The sequence below is a fragment of the Diaporthe amygdali genome (assembly GCF_026229845.1).
Source record: "Diaporthe amygdali strain CAA958 chromosome Unknown NODE_34_length_500367_cov_65_467389, whole genome shotgun sequence".
NCBI lineage: Eukaryota > Fungi > Ascomycota > Sordariomycetes > Diaporthales > Diaporthaceae > Diaporthe > Diaporthe amygdali.
In genome coordinates, this window is record NW_026517054.1 from 369,117 (window position 1) to 387,269 (window position 18,153).

An 18,153-nucleotide genomic window follows, 5' to 3' on the forward strand; every position below is an offset into this window, starting at 1 on the left:
CCTGAAGTCAGGCGTTGGACTCTGCTCTCAATATGCGTTCTCTTATTTTCTGCTATTTTGGGTCAATGGCGTGGGCCTGAAACTTTGCATCGATGGGTTTGACTCGTGGTCGGAATGGGAAATGGGAGTAGACAGTGCATCCGAAGGTTTCTAACCTTCGGGAAGTACTGTGCAAAAACTGTCTAACATTATATATATATTCTGTCGCCAAAACAATGTCCATCCAGGCCGTCAGGCCTATAAGCCGGAACATTTTCCAATTCCAGAACGCCATGGCTTCAACAGGCTCGAAAGTGGCTCGTATACTCCTCGCGGCCATCATCGCATTGCTCTGTCTTAACCTGCTCAAACCCTTCTTCCGGGATATGACTCTAGCCCACTTCGCACTACCAAGCTCAGCCGCCCCGCCAGATCTCGAATTCCAGATTCCCACCAAACTGCCAGGCCGGGTCGTCCCGGTGGGTGAGCGGCACCCCATTAGCCGCCACCTTGCTGAGTATACGCGCATCGGCAAGATGATTGACGGGTCCTTGGTGGCGGCATTCGGCTGCGAGGACGAGAATGAGGCTGACGTGCGTGCGATGTGTTGGTCGCGATCCGCAGATGTCGGCTTGACTTGGACCGACGGTAGCGAGGTAATAAGAGCCAGTAATCAGTAAGTTGTCTAGCTTCACAATACGATAAAACCCCGATCAAAGAGCTCCATTCGGCTCATACGTAAAAGTTATATATCCCGGCAGCAATACAGGCATTTTCTCGCCTGCGTCCCAGAAGGCAAGTGCTTCTGCGCACCACCTGATACAACCTGAGGGGCAATGAGTTCTGTGTTGATGTTTGGCGCCCGCGTACATTGGTGGAGATGGCTCCATAGTCCTGCACTGCCAAGGGAAGACTATCTATGGCCTAGACTGCTGACATAGGCTCGGCATAGAACGACCGATCTTGACAATGCCTCGATATTGCAACTACCCAGCGGCAGAATCTTGTACGCCTACCGCCACCACGACAGGCTAGGAAATGACCCCCACATCCCGCTCGTGGATGCCCAGTGGCAATACACGTATTTCCGACTGGAGGTGGCAGCTTCAGATGACGGCGGCAAGACCTGGAGCCACCTGAGCACGATCGAAGAGCAGGAAGAAGACGGGCTGTGGGAGCCCTTGTTCCGCTTGGCGGATGATGGATCGATACAGGTCTACTGTAAGAATGTCCTCATTCCTCCCACCCGGTGCCGTGCTAACATGAGATGTCGAAAAGACACTCATGAGACGTCGCCAAGCGAGCAGAACAACTTCATGAAATTCTCACGAAGCGAGGGCCGCACCTGGTCGAAACCAATCCAGGTATCAGGAGCCGGCGTCCGCTCGCGCGACGGCATGGTGGGCGTGACAAGCCTGGGAGGCGGCGAGCTGGTCGCCGTCTTCGAGGAGTCAGCCGAGGGCCCGCTCAGCATCTCCGCCGTCAAGTCCCACGACGACGGCAAGACGTGGCCGCCCTCCTCCCGGGTGAAGCTGCACCGGCCCCGGGTCGGGGTTCACCCTTGGCCCATCGCCTCAGCGCCGTCTGTCACCAACGTCGGGGGCACGCTGATCGTTGCGTTTCAGACGGACGAGGACCTACCACCGCCGGAGGCCAACAGCCGGCTTGGAATGATCTTGAAGATCATCACTAGTGTTGATGGAGGGAACACATGGGGAGAAGCCCAGAGTATCCCGGATTTCCCGCGCATCCTCTGGCCAATGATGGCGACTATCAACGATACTCACTTTCTGATGGTCTTCAACGTAGGCTATAGAAACGGCGGATTCGCGCAGATGTTTATGATCACAGAATGAACACCCACAGGACCGTATAATGCCCCAACCACTCCTGATTCCGACCTGCGGATTACACCTCTACCTGAGTAGTGGGCTCTTTGTTGCTATGCCCATCCCTTTCGACTGTCTAATTCGCCTCCGAGACGCTGATTTTAGAATATTCTTCCTTCTCGCGCATTGCTTTCACCTTGCCAGTATCCGCCACCTCCATATGCAATGGCTGTAGCGCGGTCCGGCCGGACTGCGTGGCGCTACAAGCCCGCCAGCCCGGCCCAAAGGCTAGGCCCCAGCAGCCGCTATCCATGCCATATCCAGCGCGAATTGCCGGCACCTACGGTGACCTACCTAGGTACATATGGAGTATTGAAGCTCAGCCATATGGCCAATATGCTCTGTTGCACTTCCGAACGCCTCCGCTATGAACTTTTGAGAGGGCAACACTGTGCTTGGGTAGCCTACAATCTGTACATGAATAGGGTGGGCAGTGCTTACATGCGTCCGCCGGGTTTTTCTTATTTATTTGTGTTTACCTTTCAAAATTCCGCTACCAAATACCACCGAAGAATTCGCATTTCCAAATTTGACGTAGCTGGAATTTGGAGCCAGCCGACGCTGGAAACATAAGACTAGAATATTGCATTGCCTTACCTCCATCTTCAGCAACGTCAACCTCGGCGGCATACTTCAGATGTCCTAGCACAATAAATCAGGGGCACCCCAGATCAGGCTTCGCTGAAGTGATGATTTACTGCGCTACTAGATGGGTTCCAAGGCCATAAGCCACTCATTCTGACACAGATTCAGGCATTTGTGAACTGATGGAAGGAGTGCGCGGCCTAGCAGGTCGCGTTCTTAGGCGCTGAGCCAATGACGAGCAAGAACTATGGGGAAAAAGAACCTCGTGCATCCCAAGCTATGTATGTCGGTATCTGGGCGTCAATTTTTGATACAACACGCATCGTCTCCTTAAGTATCAAAATGCAATGCGTGCTGTATCGAAAATTGACGCTCAGATGCCGATGAACATGAGTTGTGGTCACTATCCGTGCATCATGCCAACGTGCTGGACATGAATTGCCGTCGCTCCAAACCTTGGGTCTCCAGATGCCATTTTGGGGTCGATTCCTTCTTTAATGTTTTCAGAGTCCATATTTTCATTGTTGGCGACCTGAATTGAAAGATACAGATCAACCGTCAACTGCCGGATGACGACGTCAACGAGTGCGAGTTGGGGTCAGCCGGATCAGTCTATGATGAACGACTCCAATGCATACCTAATGCCTAGAACTCATTACACGGGTGGGAATTCAAGAAGAGAAGGGACAGATACTGAAGCCAGAATTGTACTCTGGATGCCCAAATATAATGTCGGTTGCGCAGTGGTCAGCACACAGTTCTCTAAGGATAAAGCCGATGGCGATCATTCTCTCGCTCAATTGCATCAGCTTGCCCAAGAAACCAGCTGATATAGCTTCGTAAGAGTGGAGACACCGGAGCAAATGTCCACTTGCCCGTCATATCAAAATGCCTTATATCCGTGGGTCCGGAGCTCTCGATCATTTCCAGGATCTGCCCCAAACATCCTTGTGACGTCAAGGCGAACACTTTTCCAAGTTGGCAGCATACAGCCAGGTTACTGGTCATAATCCTATGAACTATAAATCGTTTGCTTAAACATCATATGACCAACTCTCCGGTCCCAAGAACACCATCGCTTTGTTGAATTGCCAATCCTCGCCTTATTCCGATGTTCATTTGTCCGCATCTATATCTTTACGTGATCCCGTCGAAGCATTTCTCAAGTTTACCCTCAACTCGCCCGCTTTTCTCTTCATCGCATAGCAATATGACTACTCAAGGATCAGCAAAGCGAGAGAAAGGCATGGGAGACTTCGAGCCTGCCTTTAGCAAGCCTGGGCAAGGGAACACCGAATTCATAGCAAACCAGGATGGCAAAACCCAAACCGAGTCAGAAGTTCCGCTGCCAACCGCGCTTGAAAGTGAGCTTCGAAATCTTAAGGAGTCATTTACAGTCACAACCAGTATGCTCAAAGAAATTGTCAAGCAATTCGAGCATGAGCTTGCTGAAGGGCTGGAGAAGAACGCTCAAAATATCGTAAGTGGAGCACTACGTTCGTGCGTAACTCTACTGTTAACAAAACCCAGGCTATGTATCCGACTTGGGTACTAGGATACCCATCCGGCCGTGAAAAGGGGCAGTACCTCACCCTAGACCTCGGAGGAACTAACTTACGCGTGTGTTGGATTACGCTCAAAGGCCGTGACTACGAGACAGACATCGTACAAGACACCTACCGGGTACCAGAGCACATCAAGACAGGCTCTGCTGATGAGCTTTGGGATTTGATTGTGGACTCTCTGAAGGATTTCACTGGAAAACACAAATTGCAAGGCGCTGAAGACGAACCGTGAGTAATCGAGCGACAACACCAAGTGTGCTATTAACTGACATTTTGTTCAGACTGCCACTGGGTTTCACATTCTCATATCCAGTGCACCAAGATCACATCGACCGAGGAAGACTTGTGACTTGGACGAAAGGATTCAACATCAAGGGAGTCGAACAGGAAGACGTGGTATCCCAGCTCGGCGAGGCACTCTCAAGAAGGAAGCTGCCTATCAAGATCATCGCTTTGATCAACGATACGGTTGGCGCGATGATTGCCTCGGCATACAGCGACCCCGAAACCATTATTGGTGCAATATTTGGCACCGGGTGCAACGCAGCGTATATGGAGAATGTTGGCGCGATACCGAAGATCAGCAGTTCTGGGCTGGCACCGGAACTTCTTCTTGCTATCAACTGCGAGTATGGCGCTTTCGACAATTCCCACCGTGTCCTGCCAAGGACAAAGTACGACATCGAAATTGACAATGAGTCTGCCAAGCCCGGGGAGCAGGCCTTTGAGAAGATGAGTGCTGGCTTGTACCTAGGAGAGCTCTTTCGCCTGGTCATCCTGGACCTCTATGAGCGGGGCGTCTTATTCAAGGGACGAGATGTCCCGAAGTTAAAGGAGTCCTATTGTATGGATACGGGTTTCCTCTCCTGCCTGGAAAATGACCCTCTGGAAGACCGAGGGGCTCGCTACAGGGAAACTCTGGGCTTCGAGCCAACGCCAGGAGAGGTCGAGTTCTCACGAATGCTTGCAGAAGTTATTGCGGTGCGCGGTGCGCGGCTATGCGCTTGCGGCATTGCTGCTATTTGCACGAGGAAAGCGATTCAGACAGGTCATGTGGCAGCCGACGGCAGTGTTGCCAACAAGCATCCAAAGTTCAAGGCTAGATGGAGCAAAGCCTTGGGCGAAATTCTCGACTGGCCCGCGGACCGAAAAAGCGATCCAATCACGATGACAAGCGCAGAAGATGGTAGCGGAGTTGGCGCCGCGATCATCGCATCCATGACCATGGCCAATCCTCGGGCTGGGGGCTGGAAGTGAGTGCGAGATGGTCAGCAGCGCATTGGGAAATAATTATGGTAATCAGGGTCAAGTTCGGTCAGGTCGGGATGTTTAATCGTCATGAAATACAGATAGCATGGAGCGGGTAATGTCACTTTTTCATGCATGTCTATCGTAAGAAGTGATCGCTCGACAGATACACCTCTTACGACAGCGGAGGTATGCGACTGAATAATGTTTCAAACACATCTTGACCCGATCGAGATTATTCCTCCTTGCTCACCACACCACCGAGCCTATGAGTGAGGGATCTCAAGGGACACAAGTCAGACAACTGCGCATCGTAAATGGAGTATCTTGCGATTGTTCCCCACCAGAGGAACACAGACGCAACAATAATGTCTGCAAGTGTTACGCACGTGGGATCAGCTCGCGCAGCTCTCGCCCGTATTCGAAAAGATGAACAGGGTACTGGGATCTGCACGATGGCCCCCAACAGTTCGCGGGACATGTTCTCTCTTGGACGAGCTCCTATTCTCAGCGTTGCCCCTGACACATTATGTCCAAGCTTATCAGCTGTGTCCACAAAGTCCCTTAAAAAATTTGGTGGTGAGACTATTTCATCTCTAATTTTACCTCACCTCCGTCTTCTGGTGAGGCTGCCTTCATCGCAGAGGCTGAGAGGGCAAACATTTAGACGCCGAGATGGGTTTCGGATGGAGCAAACCGCGGGAGCCAGGATCGTTTCAAGTGGTGATCCCGCCGCATTGGTGGAAAGACGTTCGTTTGCCCCTTGCCAAGTCGCCGCGAGTCTTGGTATCTATTCAATCAGGAACATAAAGTGGACCCAGAAGCCAAATCGTCAGCCGGACTGTCAACCAAAAACTCAAAAGGACGATCTTGGCTTTCTCTTGGCCCGGGTCCCGTAACCTTCCTTTAATTTTGCAAGCATCGTGAGAACTGAGGTGGATTTGGACTACCAATATGTCGGGCCTAACAGGAAAAAACCACAGAAGATTTTGCAGACGATTATTATAAAGGTCATGATGGCCCCTCAATTATGATCTGCTGTTGATCATTCACACTTACTAGTAACGACCAGGGGTCTGTCATTGATTTTTCCGCTCTTTAACAAGTACAAACTTGCTTTATACTTATACATTCTCTCGACCGTCGAACGGTTTTAAGTCATTTGTTCATATTGCTTTTAGCAACAGACACACAAATTCTGCAGACTCTCTCCAAACTCCACGATGTATTCTTCGGCAAAGCTTGTTGCACTCGCAGCCGCCCTCCCAGCGGCTATGGCCTGCCTGGGCTATGATGGAGGCCTTCCCACGGCTTCTGGAAGCAAATCTCTCACTGCTCCTCAGTACATCAAAGCCGGCCAGACCTTCGACGCGGGTTGGGTTAAGTACGATCGTGGTTCGGGCGCTTGCAGTGGCCAAAGCGAAGGTGGAGAGAAGGACACAGTCTTCGTGCTCGAGGATGGTGCCACGCTTAAGAACGTCATCATCGGAAAAGATCAGGCCGAGGGTGTCTACTGCTTGGGATCTTGCACCCTGGAGTATGTGTGGTTCGAGGATGTCTGCGAGGACGCTATTTCCATCAAGGGTGATGGCACTGCCAACATCATCGGTGGTGGTGCTTATGGTGCCAGTGACAAGGTGATCCAGCACAATGGATGTGGTTCCGTCAACGTGAGTCTGCAATCATAACTGCTATTGACTTCAGAACATTCGATACTGACTGTCCCTTGGCAGATTATCAACTTCTACGCTGAGGACTACGGCAAGGTCTACCGTTCTTGCGGCAACTGCAAGAACAACTGTGGCCGGACAGTCCACATGGAGGGAACCACAGCCGTCAACGGTGGCGAGCTCATGGGCATTAACACCAACTACGGTGACAAGGTACGTCTTTTTCCTACCATATTTGAGAAGTGACGACAGGTCTAACATTGAGTTCAGGCCACCTACTCCAACAACTGCTACGACAGCGGCGTGACTCAATGCCAGGCATACACAGGATGCGACAAATCCGAGGGTGACTGCGAGGCCAGCAAGTCCGGCAAGTGCTAGACGATCATGGACATAATTCGGACCAGAGAGTGACCTTAGACTCTGGCCGGTGGTCTAAATGACATGGGTGGATTTCTCTTCACAGTAAATACGTCTTACCAATTCAAGTATATAACAATGGCATCTGAATTGTACGCGTTTGCGTCACTTCAACGAACCCTAGCCGGATCAACAAGCATGCGCAACCAGAACGATAAATCGAAAACGATTTGACTGGTCGAAATGGTATATTGGTGAGACCTCTCATGACTGTTGCTCTACCTTCCTTCGTGTCTTCACCATCTCAGCCATCTTCTTGCCCACTTCCGTGTCTAGAGCATTGAATCCAGCCTCAACACCTTGATTGTCACCCTCTTTCATCTCCTGACTCATCTTCCATTTTCCACCCATGTCGGTAATCTCAATCTCTATACCGATGATAGCCTTTCGCAACAGGTCGATATAGTTGGACGGTGCGTCTTCTACCTGCCAGGGCTTCTCATAACCCATGATCTGCGTTTCAGCGAGCTGAGATAGATCCGCAATCGCCTTGGACAGGAAGGTATTGGTTGACTCGGACTTGGTGTCGAAGTAGACGCTGAGCTTTCCGTAAACCTGTACGGCAGCGTAGTTCCAAGTTGGCACGACCTTTCCAGTCGCGGGCTTGGTGTCAACATAGAACTTGGGCGTTACATAGTGGTGCGCCGGTCCGTTGAAGAGCACCATGACATCCCTCTCGAGCTTTCGGGGGCTCATTGTGGATGCCGCGGAATCCTCCGCGGAACTCAGGTGCTGTATCAAGGACTTCGCCTGGGGATTCGCCCGTGCCATGTGGCCGCGCAAGACCCCTAATTCGGTCTCACTGCCTTCATCTTGGACGTCGAGGATCCAGGGGATGTGGCTGGACTGGAGGAATGGAAAATTGGGCGAGTCGATTGCGGTGGTAAAGATGCCCAAGGGATTGGCGCGGATGAAGGCGCGAAGTGTTGGGATGTGGTTCTCGGCATGGACGGCACGGAGATACATTGTGAGAGAGTATGTATGTTAAAACGCCGTCAGGTGCCCAATGGCGCTGTTAGTCGGGTAGCTCAATTGGTTGTGGTAGTCCTTAGATGATGCTACTGTTGGCCAAATCAAGAAACCTTTTCTACTTTTGTTATACGGATGCGTCGAGAGCCACTCGAGGTGCACAGGTTTGGAATGACTCGAATGAGCGATGAGCAATTGGCAATTCGATGTCTCCGCGGAGGAAGTCACATGTGCGCATTTGCGCAGGTGTCTGTGAGGCAAACAAATCTGCAGCAGCGACACCGGCAATAGAACGGGCTAATTAGATAGCGCCACCAATAGACTGGCTTCTAATCAATCTCTACAGTCAAAACTTACTTCTAAATCGGCTGCAGACCAGGACACGACCGGGTAGATACTTTTCATTACCTGTGCAAATATGTTGCTGCGATCCAAACTGTCCTATATTTCAGTCTGTGTGGCCAGTCGTCATCACATAGTCTACACTGTTGGTACAACACCGCCACAGTCTTAAAAATCGTAACACATCATTGTGGAGTCCCCTGTAGCTTATCTATTTCCCTGAATACAAGGTCATTCAACAGGGACTTTTTAACAGAAAGTTATTCCATTGAAAATAATTCCACAGAAGATCATTCTATACCACGTTATCTCATAAGAGGTTATCCTATAAAAGGTGGTCTTAGAAGATTATTCATACGCGAGGTTATGGCATAGAAGGTAAGAGTTAGGAGGTTCCTTCTCTATATTTCTTCCTTTACTCGATTGTATGCATTTTGCATAAATACTCTGGCTGTATAGCGGACACCTGAGCTTAAGCTGGGTGCTCCGGAGACGTTTTTTTCGAAATGATCAACAACTTTCCACGGTTTCGGTTCTCATTTGTTTGATGATTTGGATGCCAAGCCGAGCTTCGACTCCAGGCAAATCTGATCTCCTGACATTTTAAGTGGATTCGCGAAAGCATCTGAGGAAGACTCATCGCCGACGAAGTAAGCCGACGGAGCAAGCCGACCATAAAAGGTGATAACAAGAAGCTCGACAAGTTGATGTAAGTATTGTGTACATTGTGTGTCTCTCCTCAGTACGACGGTTATACCAGCAGCGAGTTACGCCACTCTGAGAGTTGCGATCAGTCTTTGGTGCCCACGTCATCTCACATGATTATCTACAAAATTTGAGATTTATCATGGGTCAAGAGGCACATCTCACCGGCTTACAAGCTTCATGAGGAAGCTTTGAGTGCACAAGACGAGTCCTACAGTGGTTGATCGGTCCAATCTTTTGGAGAGGGGGGGGGGGGTGATTCGGCACACTTGAGGCCAGTTTGCCTGACCTTTTCCACGTTTCGTGGTCAGCTTTCGTCTTGTCGACTAGGACATCATATTAGTATGAAGCCATGCCTTGCTGTATAAAGAAGGCCTTTCTTGATGTAGACATTATTCGTTTTACTGACAAGTCAAAATTGGATTTGCATCCCAGGAGATAGTGTTTTCAGATGATATACCTTTTGCTACCTGCCTGACGTAAAGAACTTGCCACGGACCCGTGATGGATTTTGCTTTTTGCATACTTCCGAACTGTCATAGCCACCACATTAGTCTCAGCCTGTAGATGATAATTAGAGTTTTCGAACAGTAAGCACATAAAGAATACTGCCTTCGCAGAACAGGAGCCTTTGCGGATCGGCTTAAGATTGCTGGATGATTTGCAACACAAGAGATGCTCTTGTTTTGCAACACGCGTAGAAAGCCGCTACATGCGCGTAGTTTTGAGGCGACAACCGAGAAAAAAGTTCCAAATTTCATATAAATGAATTAGTAAGAAGACCATCCCTTTCAGATTCGCACGGCTTCGGTCGATCCGCTGACGACCCGAACGGATCTCGAATGCCCATTGTATACTTGTCCAAATGCGAGAAGCTTAGGCATCTCTATGAGTAGGCCCAACGAGTGATGAACAATAATACTTTCATACGCCTGACCGACTTCTGTCATTTGTTGTTTTATGATCGATACTGAGAGCACGCGAGAGTGACTTGATATGAGAAGAGCCGCGCAATGTTGAGTATCTTTTTCACACGAAAACCGAGAATGAGAGTCCAAGACTTAATTGTACACAAGGAGGTGAGCCTCATTACTGTACGAGCTCAATTCATTGTGCAGGATGTTTGAGTTATGGTTTTTAGAGAAATGCGTTTTGCTGCAAGCGACACGGATACCAAGAATCCATTCGACGTCAGACTGAACAATGAACGGTCTGGAGAACTATATCCAAGTCTGCCCTGATCTGGCAAGCTTGGCCGCCCGCGAGTCATGATGTTCACCGCGAAGGAAAGAAGAAATGTATTCGACCCGATGACGTAACGAACTCGAGCTGCGGGCGGAATATCCGGTTCTTCCTGACTCACTACTGCAGTGTGGTGATACGGTGCTGTGCGCACTTGGGGGAAATTATTCACCTCTTCCATGTTTCAGTCGAACATTAGGGCTTATTCATCTCCCCAGATTATTCATCTTTTGCCAAGTCCTGTCCAACGTCCTGGGTATGTTGTTCCTGGCTAGTGGTCGGCTACTACGCTGTGGATCTAAGCCAATAGCGACTCAGCGATGATGGTATGGCTAGGTCGATGACGCTCTCTCTTCTACGCCCAGCCCATCGCACTTGTGGGCCTATAGCGCAAGCTTCCGATGTGATATGGCTGATCTCGGGCGGGCAGGCGGGCAGGCAGACAGGACAGGTTCCAGCCCGCCTGTGTGCTTGACATTTACCAGTCAAGCGAAATAACCGCGGGGAAACCAAACCCTGAAAATTGATGAGGAGGGATAGGTGCAGGTACATATGTAGATATCTTTTGAGCCGCCAGTTCGTGTAACCATGGGGCTGATGGACACATCAGGTGGCAGTCGCCGATTCAATTATGCAGTAGCAGGGATCGGCACTTACCGATGAGGATTAAGCAGAGGTCAACTGCATTGTGGCTCCGTCGATGTCACCATTGCGAACCCTTAGCCGCATGATGAGTGGGTCCAAGTGCCAAATGCCAAATGCTTCTCGAGAAAGGTTTCCTACTTGGGACTGACAAATCGGGACCGGTTCGTGGCATATATATTCCAAAACGTGTCCGCCTGTCGCACGGCTCCGCTTCGCGCTTTGCCGACGTTTCTTGATCCCAACCTCTGCAAAGGCAACTTACGAAGCCTATCAAACGAACTAAAGTCACAAAAGCACATTCTTTAAATCAACAATATGGCCCCATCAACGGTGAAGCAGTGGACGGTTACCGGTACCGACAAAGGCTTCGATGGCCTCGAGTTTGGCGACGCACCGGTACCCAAGGTCGGTGAGAACGACGTGCTGGTCAAGATTCAGGGAGCTTCGCTCAACTACCGTGACCTTATCATCCCCAAAGTAAGATATGATGACTCTGAAAACGCAGCTGCTCTTCCAGTGCGCTTCAAACAACAAGACTGACGACTTCCAACAGGGCCTCTATCCTTTCCCTCTCAACCCCCCCGTTGCAGCCTTGTCGGATGGTGCGGGTGAGGTCGTCGAAGTTGGCGGCAGCGTCACCCGATTCAAGCCCGGCGACAAGGTCGTAACACTTTTCAACCAGGGCCACCAGTTCGGTCCTGTCGATATCGCTGCCACTAAGACCGGCCTCGGCGGTGCCGTCAACGGCACACTGCGACAATACGGCGTCTTCAACGAGACAGGTCTGTCTCTCGCCCCCGAGAACCTGAACCCTCTCGAGACGGCGACCCTCACCTGCGCGGGTCTCACGGCATGGAATGCGCTGTACGGCCTGAAGCCCGTCATCCCCGGCAATTGGGTCCTGGTTCAAGGCACGGGCGGAGTCAGTATTTTCGCCCTACAGTTCGCCAAGGCTGCTGGAGCCAAGGTCATCGCCACTAGCTCTTCGGCCGCCAAGTGCGAGACACTGAAGAAGTTGGGCGCCGACCACGTTCTCAACTATAAGGAAGACCCGAATTGGGGCACCACTGCCAAGAAGCTGACACCAGGTGGTGCTGGTGTGGATCACATCATTGAAGTTGGTGGTGCCGGGACACTGGAGCAGAGTGTTGCGGCTATTAAGTTCGAGGGTGTTATCTCTATCATCGGCTTCCTAGGCGGTGTCAAGGCAAAGACGACCGCTATCGATGCATTGACCAATATCTGTACATTCCGGGGCGTCTACGTCGGAAGTCGACAGCAGCTGGAGGATATGGTTGCGTGCATCGAGGCTAACAATATCCACCCAGTTCTTGACGAAAAAGTGTTCAGCCTAGAGGAAGCGAAGGAAGCGTATCAGTATATGTGGGACCAGAAGCATTTTGGCAAGGTCGCGATCAAGGTGGAGTAGGATCTGGACGTGAAAGCTGCGTAAATATGTTGATAACCGTTGCTATTGAGTAACGAGCTGTACAGACCAAAACCATAATTAATTACTCGAGATAGCGTGTCAAGGACTGCGAATTTAGCTCTGGTTGGACGCGAGTTCCATGCTATAATAAGCGAGGCGAGCCGAACGAGGCTAAATCCGTTGCGAAGCAAGCGCCCCAGTACCAAAGCACTCAAGCCAGAAGAGGGCGTCCTGCTTGCATCGCAACAATTGATCAAAGTGAAGACATCGATTTCCTAGGCTAATCGGTAAGACTAGATTGCCTCGGTTGTCAGCAACATCTAACATTGAAAAGGGCCAGACGTCCCCTCTACATGTGTACAAGCTCTGCTTAAAGCGTTCCTGGCATGATTCAGGCGATCCCGGCCGCGCCGGTCGAGTGTTCCATATTTACTTTCCAGCCAAGATGAGCGGACAAAATAGACTTTAGGGGTCCATTAAGCTCACGAATCGCCACGTCTTGTGCTTATATATAAATCTGGTGATCCCCTTTTGTGACAGATTCGCATGCTTCGTTTACACTTCGAAACTCTGTCGCTCGCCCTCGGAACCCGACTTTTCCTGGGTACATTACCGCATGCAGGCCCGCAACAGTGCAAGCCTCTACATCTGATAATGGAAGATCCACTGTGAAGTGATTCGTCGACTTGTCAGTGTCAAAAAAGCAGAGACTTCAGGATGATTCAGCCACTGATTCCTCTCGGCGTGCAGATGCTGCAGTCCCACAAAATCCGACACTACGATCCACAAGTGCGTCCAGGTCGACGGTTGGAAATCTGCATGTCTAGACGATCTATCTAGAAATTTGGTCGACCTCGAAAGTCTTTTATAAAAGACGTGCTCTTCAAGCCGATATCACGCCCTCACTATCATGGTTGCCATTCTCGCCGTCGTTGTACCTATCTTAGGTTGCCTCCTCACCGGTGTCTTTGGTGTCCCACAGCCAATGAATGCGAAGGAATTCAAGGAACAAGGTGTCTGGGGCCCAACAGCAGTGTGGTATTGGCGTTGTTTGTCACCATTTATCGTCGAGGCTTCCTTGGATCTTGAAAACTGGAGGCCATCGAGCGTTTGCCTTGAGGGAACTTGTTGCTCAATACTTGCGAGTGGCCCGACGTGTACCAAGGATGCGTGCAAGCTCGTACCGAAAGAGCCCGGTAAGCCAAAAGGACAGGATCCATTGGCGCTGACAGGGGGGAGGAGTCCTGAAAGAGGGACATGAAAACTTGTAGAACAAAGAAGGTTTTAAGTGCTCAACCGCTGTTTCTACCAAGAGATGCATTTTGTTCCCGGGACCATGCAGTCACAAAGCAAGTTATTTCCGTTCATTCCAAAGGTACACTGAGCCACCAGTCATAGGAACTTGGCAAGCGCAGCAGTACTGTCCAACACTGATTCACCGAGTTCAGTGATTTTTCAACAAACTACAACAGTATTTAAGATGTGACCATCCACTGCTTGATTTGAAGAATGTCGCCCACATTGCACTTTGTCCCGAAATCCAGGAATCGATCAAGAGAGCACAACCAAATTCCGCATCTCGACTGCTACCCATCTCAATTATACTGCGATAATGAGTGGTGGAAAGACACCAAACAAGGGAGCTGCGATCAAGTCTCTATCAGCAACCAAGAAAGGGAACAAGTCTGCGAAACCGAAATTTGATTTCGGCGAGATAGATTCCGACTTTGACGACGCGTATTCAAGCCAAAAAGAAGGAGACGAGAACAAGGAACCCACGACCGATTCTCGGTGTCAGTCCGTAGATAGATACAAAGAGAAGCTTCATCCCGAGGGCCAAGACATCTGGCTACCCGCTTACAAGTACCCACCGGACTACCGCATGAGAGGATCAAGAAGCCCTACTCCGCGAGTTGATGGAGAGGACCCTGCAGCTGATGCACTTTTCGAGGGTGCGAGAGAGAGACAAGAGAGAAAAGTGTTAAGAGATGTGAATGCGCATGTGTCTGCGCTGTCCGCCAATCTTAAAAATGCTCTCGCTAAGACAAATTCGACACTAGAGCGCCTTGCAGCAAAGCGAACGGAGAGGAAAGAGGGTGAAGAAGACACCACCGATGCCCCATCTGAAAGCGCAGGAAGTCGCAAATAAAATGCCAGAAGGCTGGTGGGTGGACGAATGATTGCGCGCCCCATTGTGAAAACACCCGTGGATCGATAAGGAGAGCATATTTTCAAGCAAGCTTTAGCAGCATTTGCATATCTGGCTCCGGCTTAATTTCATGGCGTCTGAGCAAAAGTGACACCCTCGTAAAGAGACGAAACGACAACATCGGGTCGGGTCAAGGAGACCCCAGACAGGTCTGTGACCAAAGAGATGAAGGCAAACTTGTTCGAGTTCGGCTGCATCAGGAGACCAGAAAGTAGTTTTATTTCCCAATGAACTCACTGACCATCCAGTCTTCGTCGCTGCCGTCCTCTAGGTGCTAAGTGTCATGTAGAGCAAGACCTCCTTCGCGGTTAAGCCTTGGTTGGCGTTATGTCCGAACTTTATATTCGCCCTAACATTCTTAAATCACTGCCCAACATGCACTTTGGCCAAATGAGGATAGGAAGGACCGACCGTAGATAATGTCCTCATACACTTCCAGCAGATATGAGTCCTGCAACCGCCACATGCCATATAATTGCAGCTCTCCACCTTCTCATTTGCGGTCTTACATTTGAATCTCATCAAATTCCTGTCTGCATCAGAAATCTTGGAGCCTCGCACCTTGATTTCGGCTCATGAAGTGCCTGCATGACCATAAGAAGATGACAGGAGGTGCACATCACCAAAGCGTATCTGGACTTGCTACGAGTGCGCTGCGACGCGTGTCCCATCATGTGCCATGGCGTTCTGGGGAATGATCTCCACAGTCGAACCAAATTACAATAAGTCACGGAGATTCTTTGATGCAAAGACTTAGAGGTCTCATTCAACAAAGCAAACCGCAACCTGGTTCGTGCCGCTGAGACGGCTGTCACCGCCAGCCCCATCGAACGGGGACTGCTATGCCGCCTGGACTGGGTGTGCATAAACGGTTTCAAATCAGGAGGGGAACTCAGACCGTCTGGCAAATCAAGCGGTCCAAAGTCCTGAACGGTTCAAACCTGCTTAAGCCGTTTAAAGAAGCAATGGCTGGTAGAAGGCAGGAAAACATTTCAGCCAGGGGGTCTTCGGCACCAACTCTGCCCGAGAAAGAATCTAATTCTGAGCTGGAATTATATTTTGGAGATTCCTTTTCCTGGAGATCTTTTCGTCTAATGCCCTTCTGGAGTTCGCTTCTGGAATTCCTTCTCCTTCCCTTTCGTTCTCCTCTCCTAGTAGCAGAGTTGGTGATGTTCTGTGCTTTCTAGGAGCGACTTCCTCTTCGGCTTCAGTCTAGATATCCGTTTTTAGAGATCCAATATGAATAATGAATCATCCAAGTCAAGGCCGTGGTGCTGTTAGATAGCAAGGCTGCAGTGCTTGAGGGCAGCTTGTGTTGATAGGTTCATAAACCTTTCTTCCTAGAATTTCTATTCTTGGAATCGAGGCGCCCTCAAGCAATACATACATCGCACTATGCTAGGAGCATAGATTTCGTCGAGACACGAAAATATATTCTTAGCACTTTTAGCCCCTGGAATATCCAAAGATGCGAGGCTCATCCTCTTCATGTGGTGCTAACGCCTCTCCTGGTATGTCACCTGCGGGTTCTGTTTCGTCCATCTCCAACGGCCACTTCCAAAAAGGGCTCACCGGGTTAAACTTCAAAGTATGAGGCCTGAATTCCTGGTCACCGATATTGAGTCCTTTAGTAGCTTATGGAACAGTTAATCCTCTCAAGGCTTTTTCTTTCTTCTCTTTTGTATTTCCGAGCACTCGGACCGGGCCTGTCGCCGGGCGCGTGAAACCTGTCATGGGCCAGCAACTGTCGTCCTTCGGGAGGCTGACCACCTCATGTCTTGACATAGTGACCAGCTCTTTAGCTGAGAGCCGCTGTCAATGTGAAGAGGCTTACGAGTGCCCCCAATCGTGGCCAGGGTAAGACAACCAACCGAGAGCCGGCTGGCCGGCCGGCCATAGCTTAGCGTTGGATAAAAATGAACCCTTACCTAGTCCGAACTCGATGCGAGCTGTGTCCCTCCATGAGAATGTGCTTCGAGGCTCTCACACTGAAGAATATTGAAAGTTGCGAGTATAAAGAGACTGGCTGTTCGCCTTTTTTATGATTCAATCGAAAGCATTCATCCATCAGCGCAACCATAGCTTCACCCTTTAAACATACACAAGCAGCATCCAAACTATCAACTCAACAAAAACGCCAATCACAATGCGTGCCTCCACTTTCACGTTCCTCTTTGCCGGCCTGACGAGCACCATTTTCGCAACCGATGTGAATGAGTTCGACAACGCGGACTGGTAAGTACATATGTGGTTTTGCATATTATTCAATAATCCACCAACAGTGGCATCATCCCTCATTCTCCTTGAGAGTACTGACTTATATTTCCCAACCAGCTCTGGCGACGCCAAATTCCCCCATGACCTGGGCATTTTCTTCTCCGCCTCGTCCGCTAGCATCGACGATACCACGCAGTGCATCGACGTCAAGGGCGATGATGTATTCGCTTACGAGGGGGAGTTGGACAAGAACGACGACAACTGCATCGGTACGCTGCTTGGCACCTTGCCGGAGGCCAAGGTCAAGCCTGATGAGTTCATCTCAGGAAAGCGTGTTACTTGCGTCACTCTTGAGACGCCCAGGTAAAAGGCTCGGTTCGATAAGAGGCTACGCTGGAAGGGTTTGAAGTGAGAAAATGGGGTCCGCTCATGCGAGTGTAGTCTGGGACTCTGTTGAAGTTTTTGGTGGTAGCTTTGCCGGTTCCGAAGGTCTGGCATCTCGATTACTCGTACAGGGATTTTATCAATAGACTACAATTACGAAAGACCTGTTCGTGAAACCGACCTGATTTATCGAATTGCGATGCGATAATAAGGTATGGGTGAGAGCACATGATGAAACTCGAATCAAGTGGGGCGCTGCATCTCATGGTAGTTCGTAGCTGGTATACATGGACCCCCTTGCGTTCTGATTTATCTCAATTTTACTACAGAAAGGAACATTCTGGGCTTATATAGCTTGCAGAGATCAGAAAAGGGCAACGCCTACCTAGGTCAATGATGTCCCATACAAGGGTGTCCTATAAGAGATTATAATAAAAGAAGTAGGTTGTTATTCTGTAGAAGGTTACTCAGGTATCTTACAAGGGGCAGAAGGTCTTCTATAGGAATCACTTCACCTGAGTCTACATTATGGGAATGACTTCTATATACTGGCCAAGTCCACCATTACATTTGGGATACTAGTGAGCTGTAATTTGACCTTCACAGCTTTTGCATTTTTTGGGCAATGTGAGTATATATACTGCAAATGCAAACT

At 49.9% G+C, this 18,153-nt stretch overlaps 7 protein-coding genes across 7 annotated transcripts; 6 read left to right on the forward strand and 1 right to left on the reverse strand.

Annotated features, from left to right (window-relative positions):
* Positions 1-272: 272 nt before the first annotated feature.
* Positions 273-1,835, forward strand: J7T55_005521 (uncharacterized protein; the record flags this gene model as incomplete). Its single annotated transcript, XM_053133020.1, has 3 exons — positions 273-655; positions 932-1,200; positions 1,258-1,835. 3 exons carry the CDS (start codon positions 273-275, stop codon positions 1,833-1,835), a joined length of 1,230 nt encoding a protein of 409 aa, XP_052989136.1.
* Positions 1,836-3,663: 1,828 nt separating this feature from the next.
* J7T55_005522 (hexokinase) lies at positions 3,664-5,275 on the forward strand (the record flags this gene model as incomplete). Its single annotated transcript, XM_053133021.1, has 3 exons — positions 3,664-3,933; positions 3,984-4,246; positions 4,300-5,275. 3 exons carry the CDS (start codon positions 3,664-3,666, stop codon positions 5,273-5,275), a joined length of 1,509 nt encoding a protein of 502 aa, XP_052989137.1.
* Positions 5,276-6,489: 1,214 nt separating this feature from the next.
* J7T55_005523 (uncharacterized protein) lies at positions 6,490-7,317 on the forward strand (the record flags this gene model as incomplete). Its single annotated transcript, XM_053133022.1, has 3 exons — positions 6,490-6,936; positions 7,000-7,149; positions 7,207-7,317. 3 exons carry the CDS (start codon positions 6,490-6,492, stop codon positions 7,315-7,317), a joined length of 708 nt encoding a protein of 235 aa, XP_052989138.1.
* Positions 7,318-7,560: 243 nt separating this feature from the next.
* On the reverse strand, positions 7,561-8,322 carry J7T55_005524 (uncharacterized protein; the record flags this gene model as incomplete). The annotated part of the gene is made up of 1 exon (XM_053133023.1): positions 7,561-8,322. The coding sequence occupies one exon, from the start codon at positions 8,320-8,322 to the stop codon at positions 7,561-7,563; it is 762 nt and encodes a 253-aa protein (XP_052989139.1).
* A 3,252-nt stretch (positions 8,323-11,574) lies between these two features.
* Positions 11,575-12,688, forward strand: J7T55_005525 (uncharacterized protein; the record flags this gene model as incomplete). Its single annotated transcript, XM_053133024.1, has 2 exons — positions 11,575-11,736; positions 11,813-12,688. The coding sequence occupies 2 exons, from the start codon at positions 11,575-11,577 to the stop codon at positions 12,686-12,688; spliced, it is 1,038 nt and encodes a 345-aa protein (XP_052989140.1).
* A 910-nt stretch (positions 12,689-13,598) lies between these two features.
* J7T55_005526 (uncharacterized protein) lies at positions 13,599-14,837 on the forward strand (the record flags this gene model as incomplete). The annotated part of the gene is made up of 2 exons (XM_053133025.1): positions 13,599-13,884; positions 14,233-14,837. The coding sequence occupies 2 exons, from the start codon at positions 13,599-13,601 to the stop codon at positions 14,835-14,837; spliced, it is 891 nt and encodes a 296-aa protein (XP_052989141.1).
* A 2,206-nt stretch (positions 14,838-17,043) lies between these two features.
* Positions 17,044-17,481, forward strand: J7T55_005527 (uncharacterized protein; the record flags this gene model as incomplete). Its single annotated transcript, XM_053133026.1, has 2 exons — positions 17,044-17,132; positions 17,232-17,481. The coding sequence occupies 2 exons, from the start codon at positions 17,044-17,046 to the stop codon at positions 17,479-17,481; spliced, it is 339 nt and encodes a 112-aa protein (XP_052989142.1).
* Between the last annotated feature and the right edge of the window lie 672 nt (positions 17,482-18,153).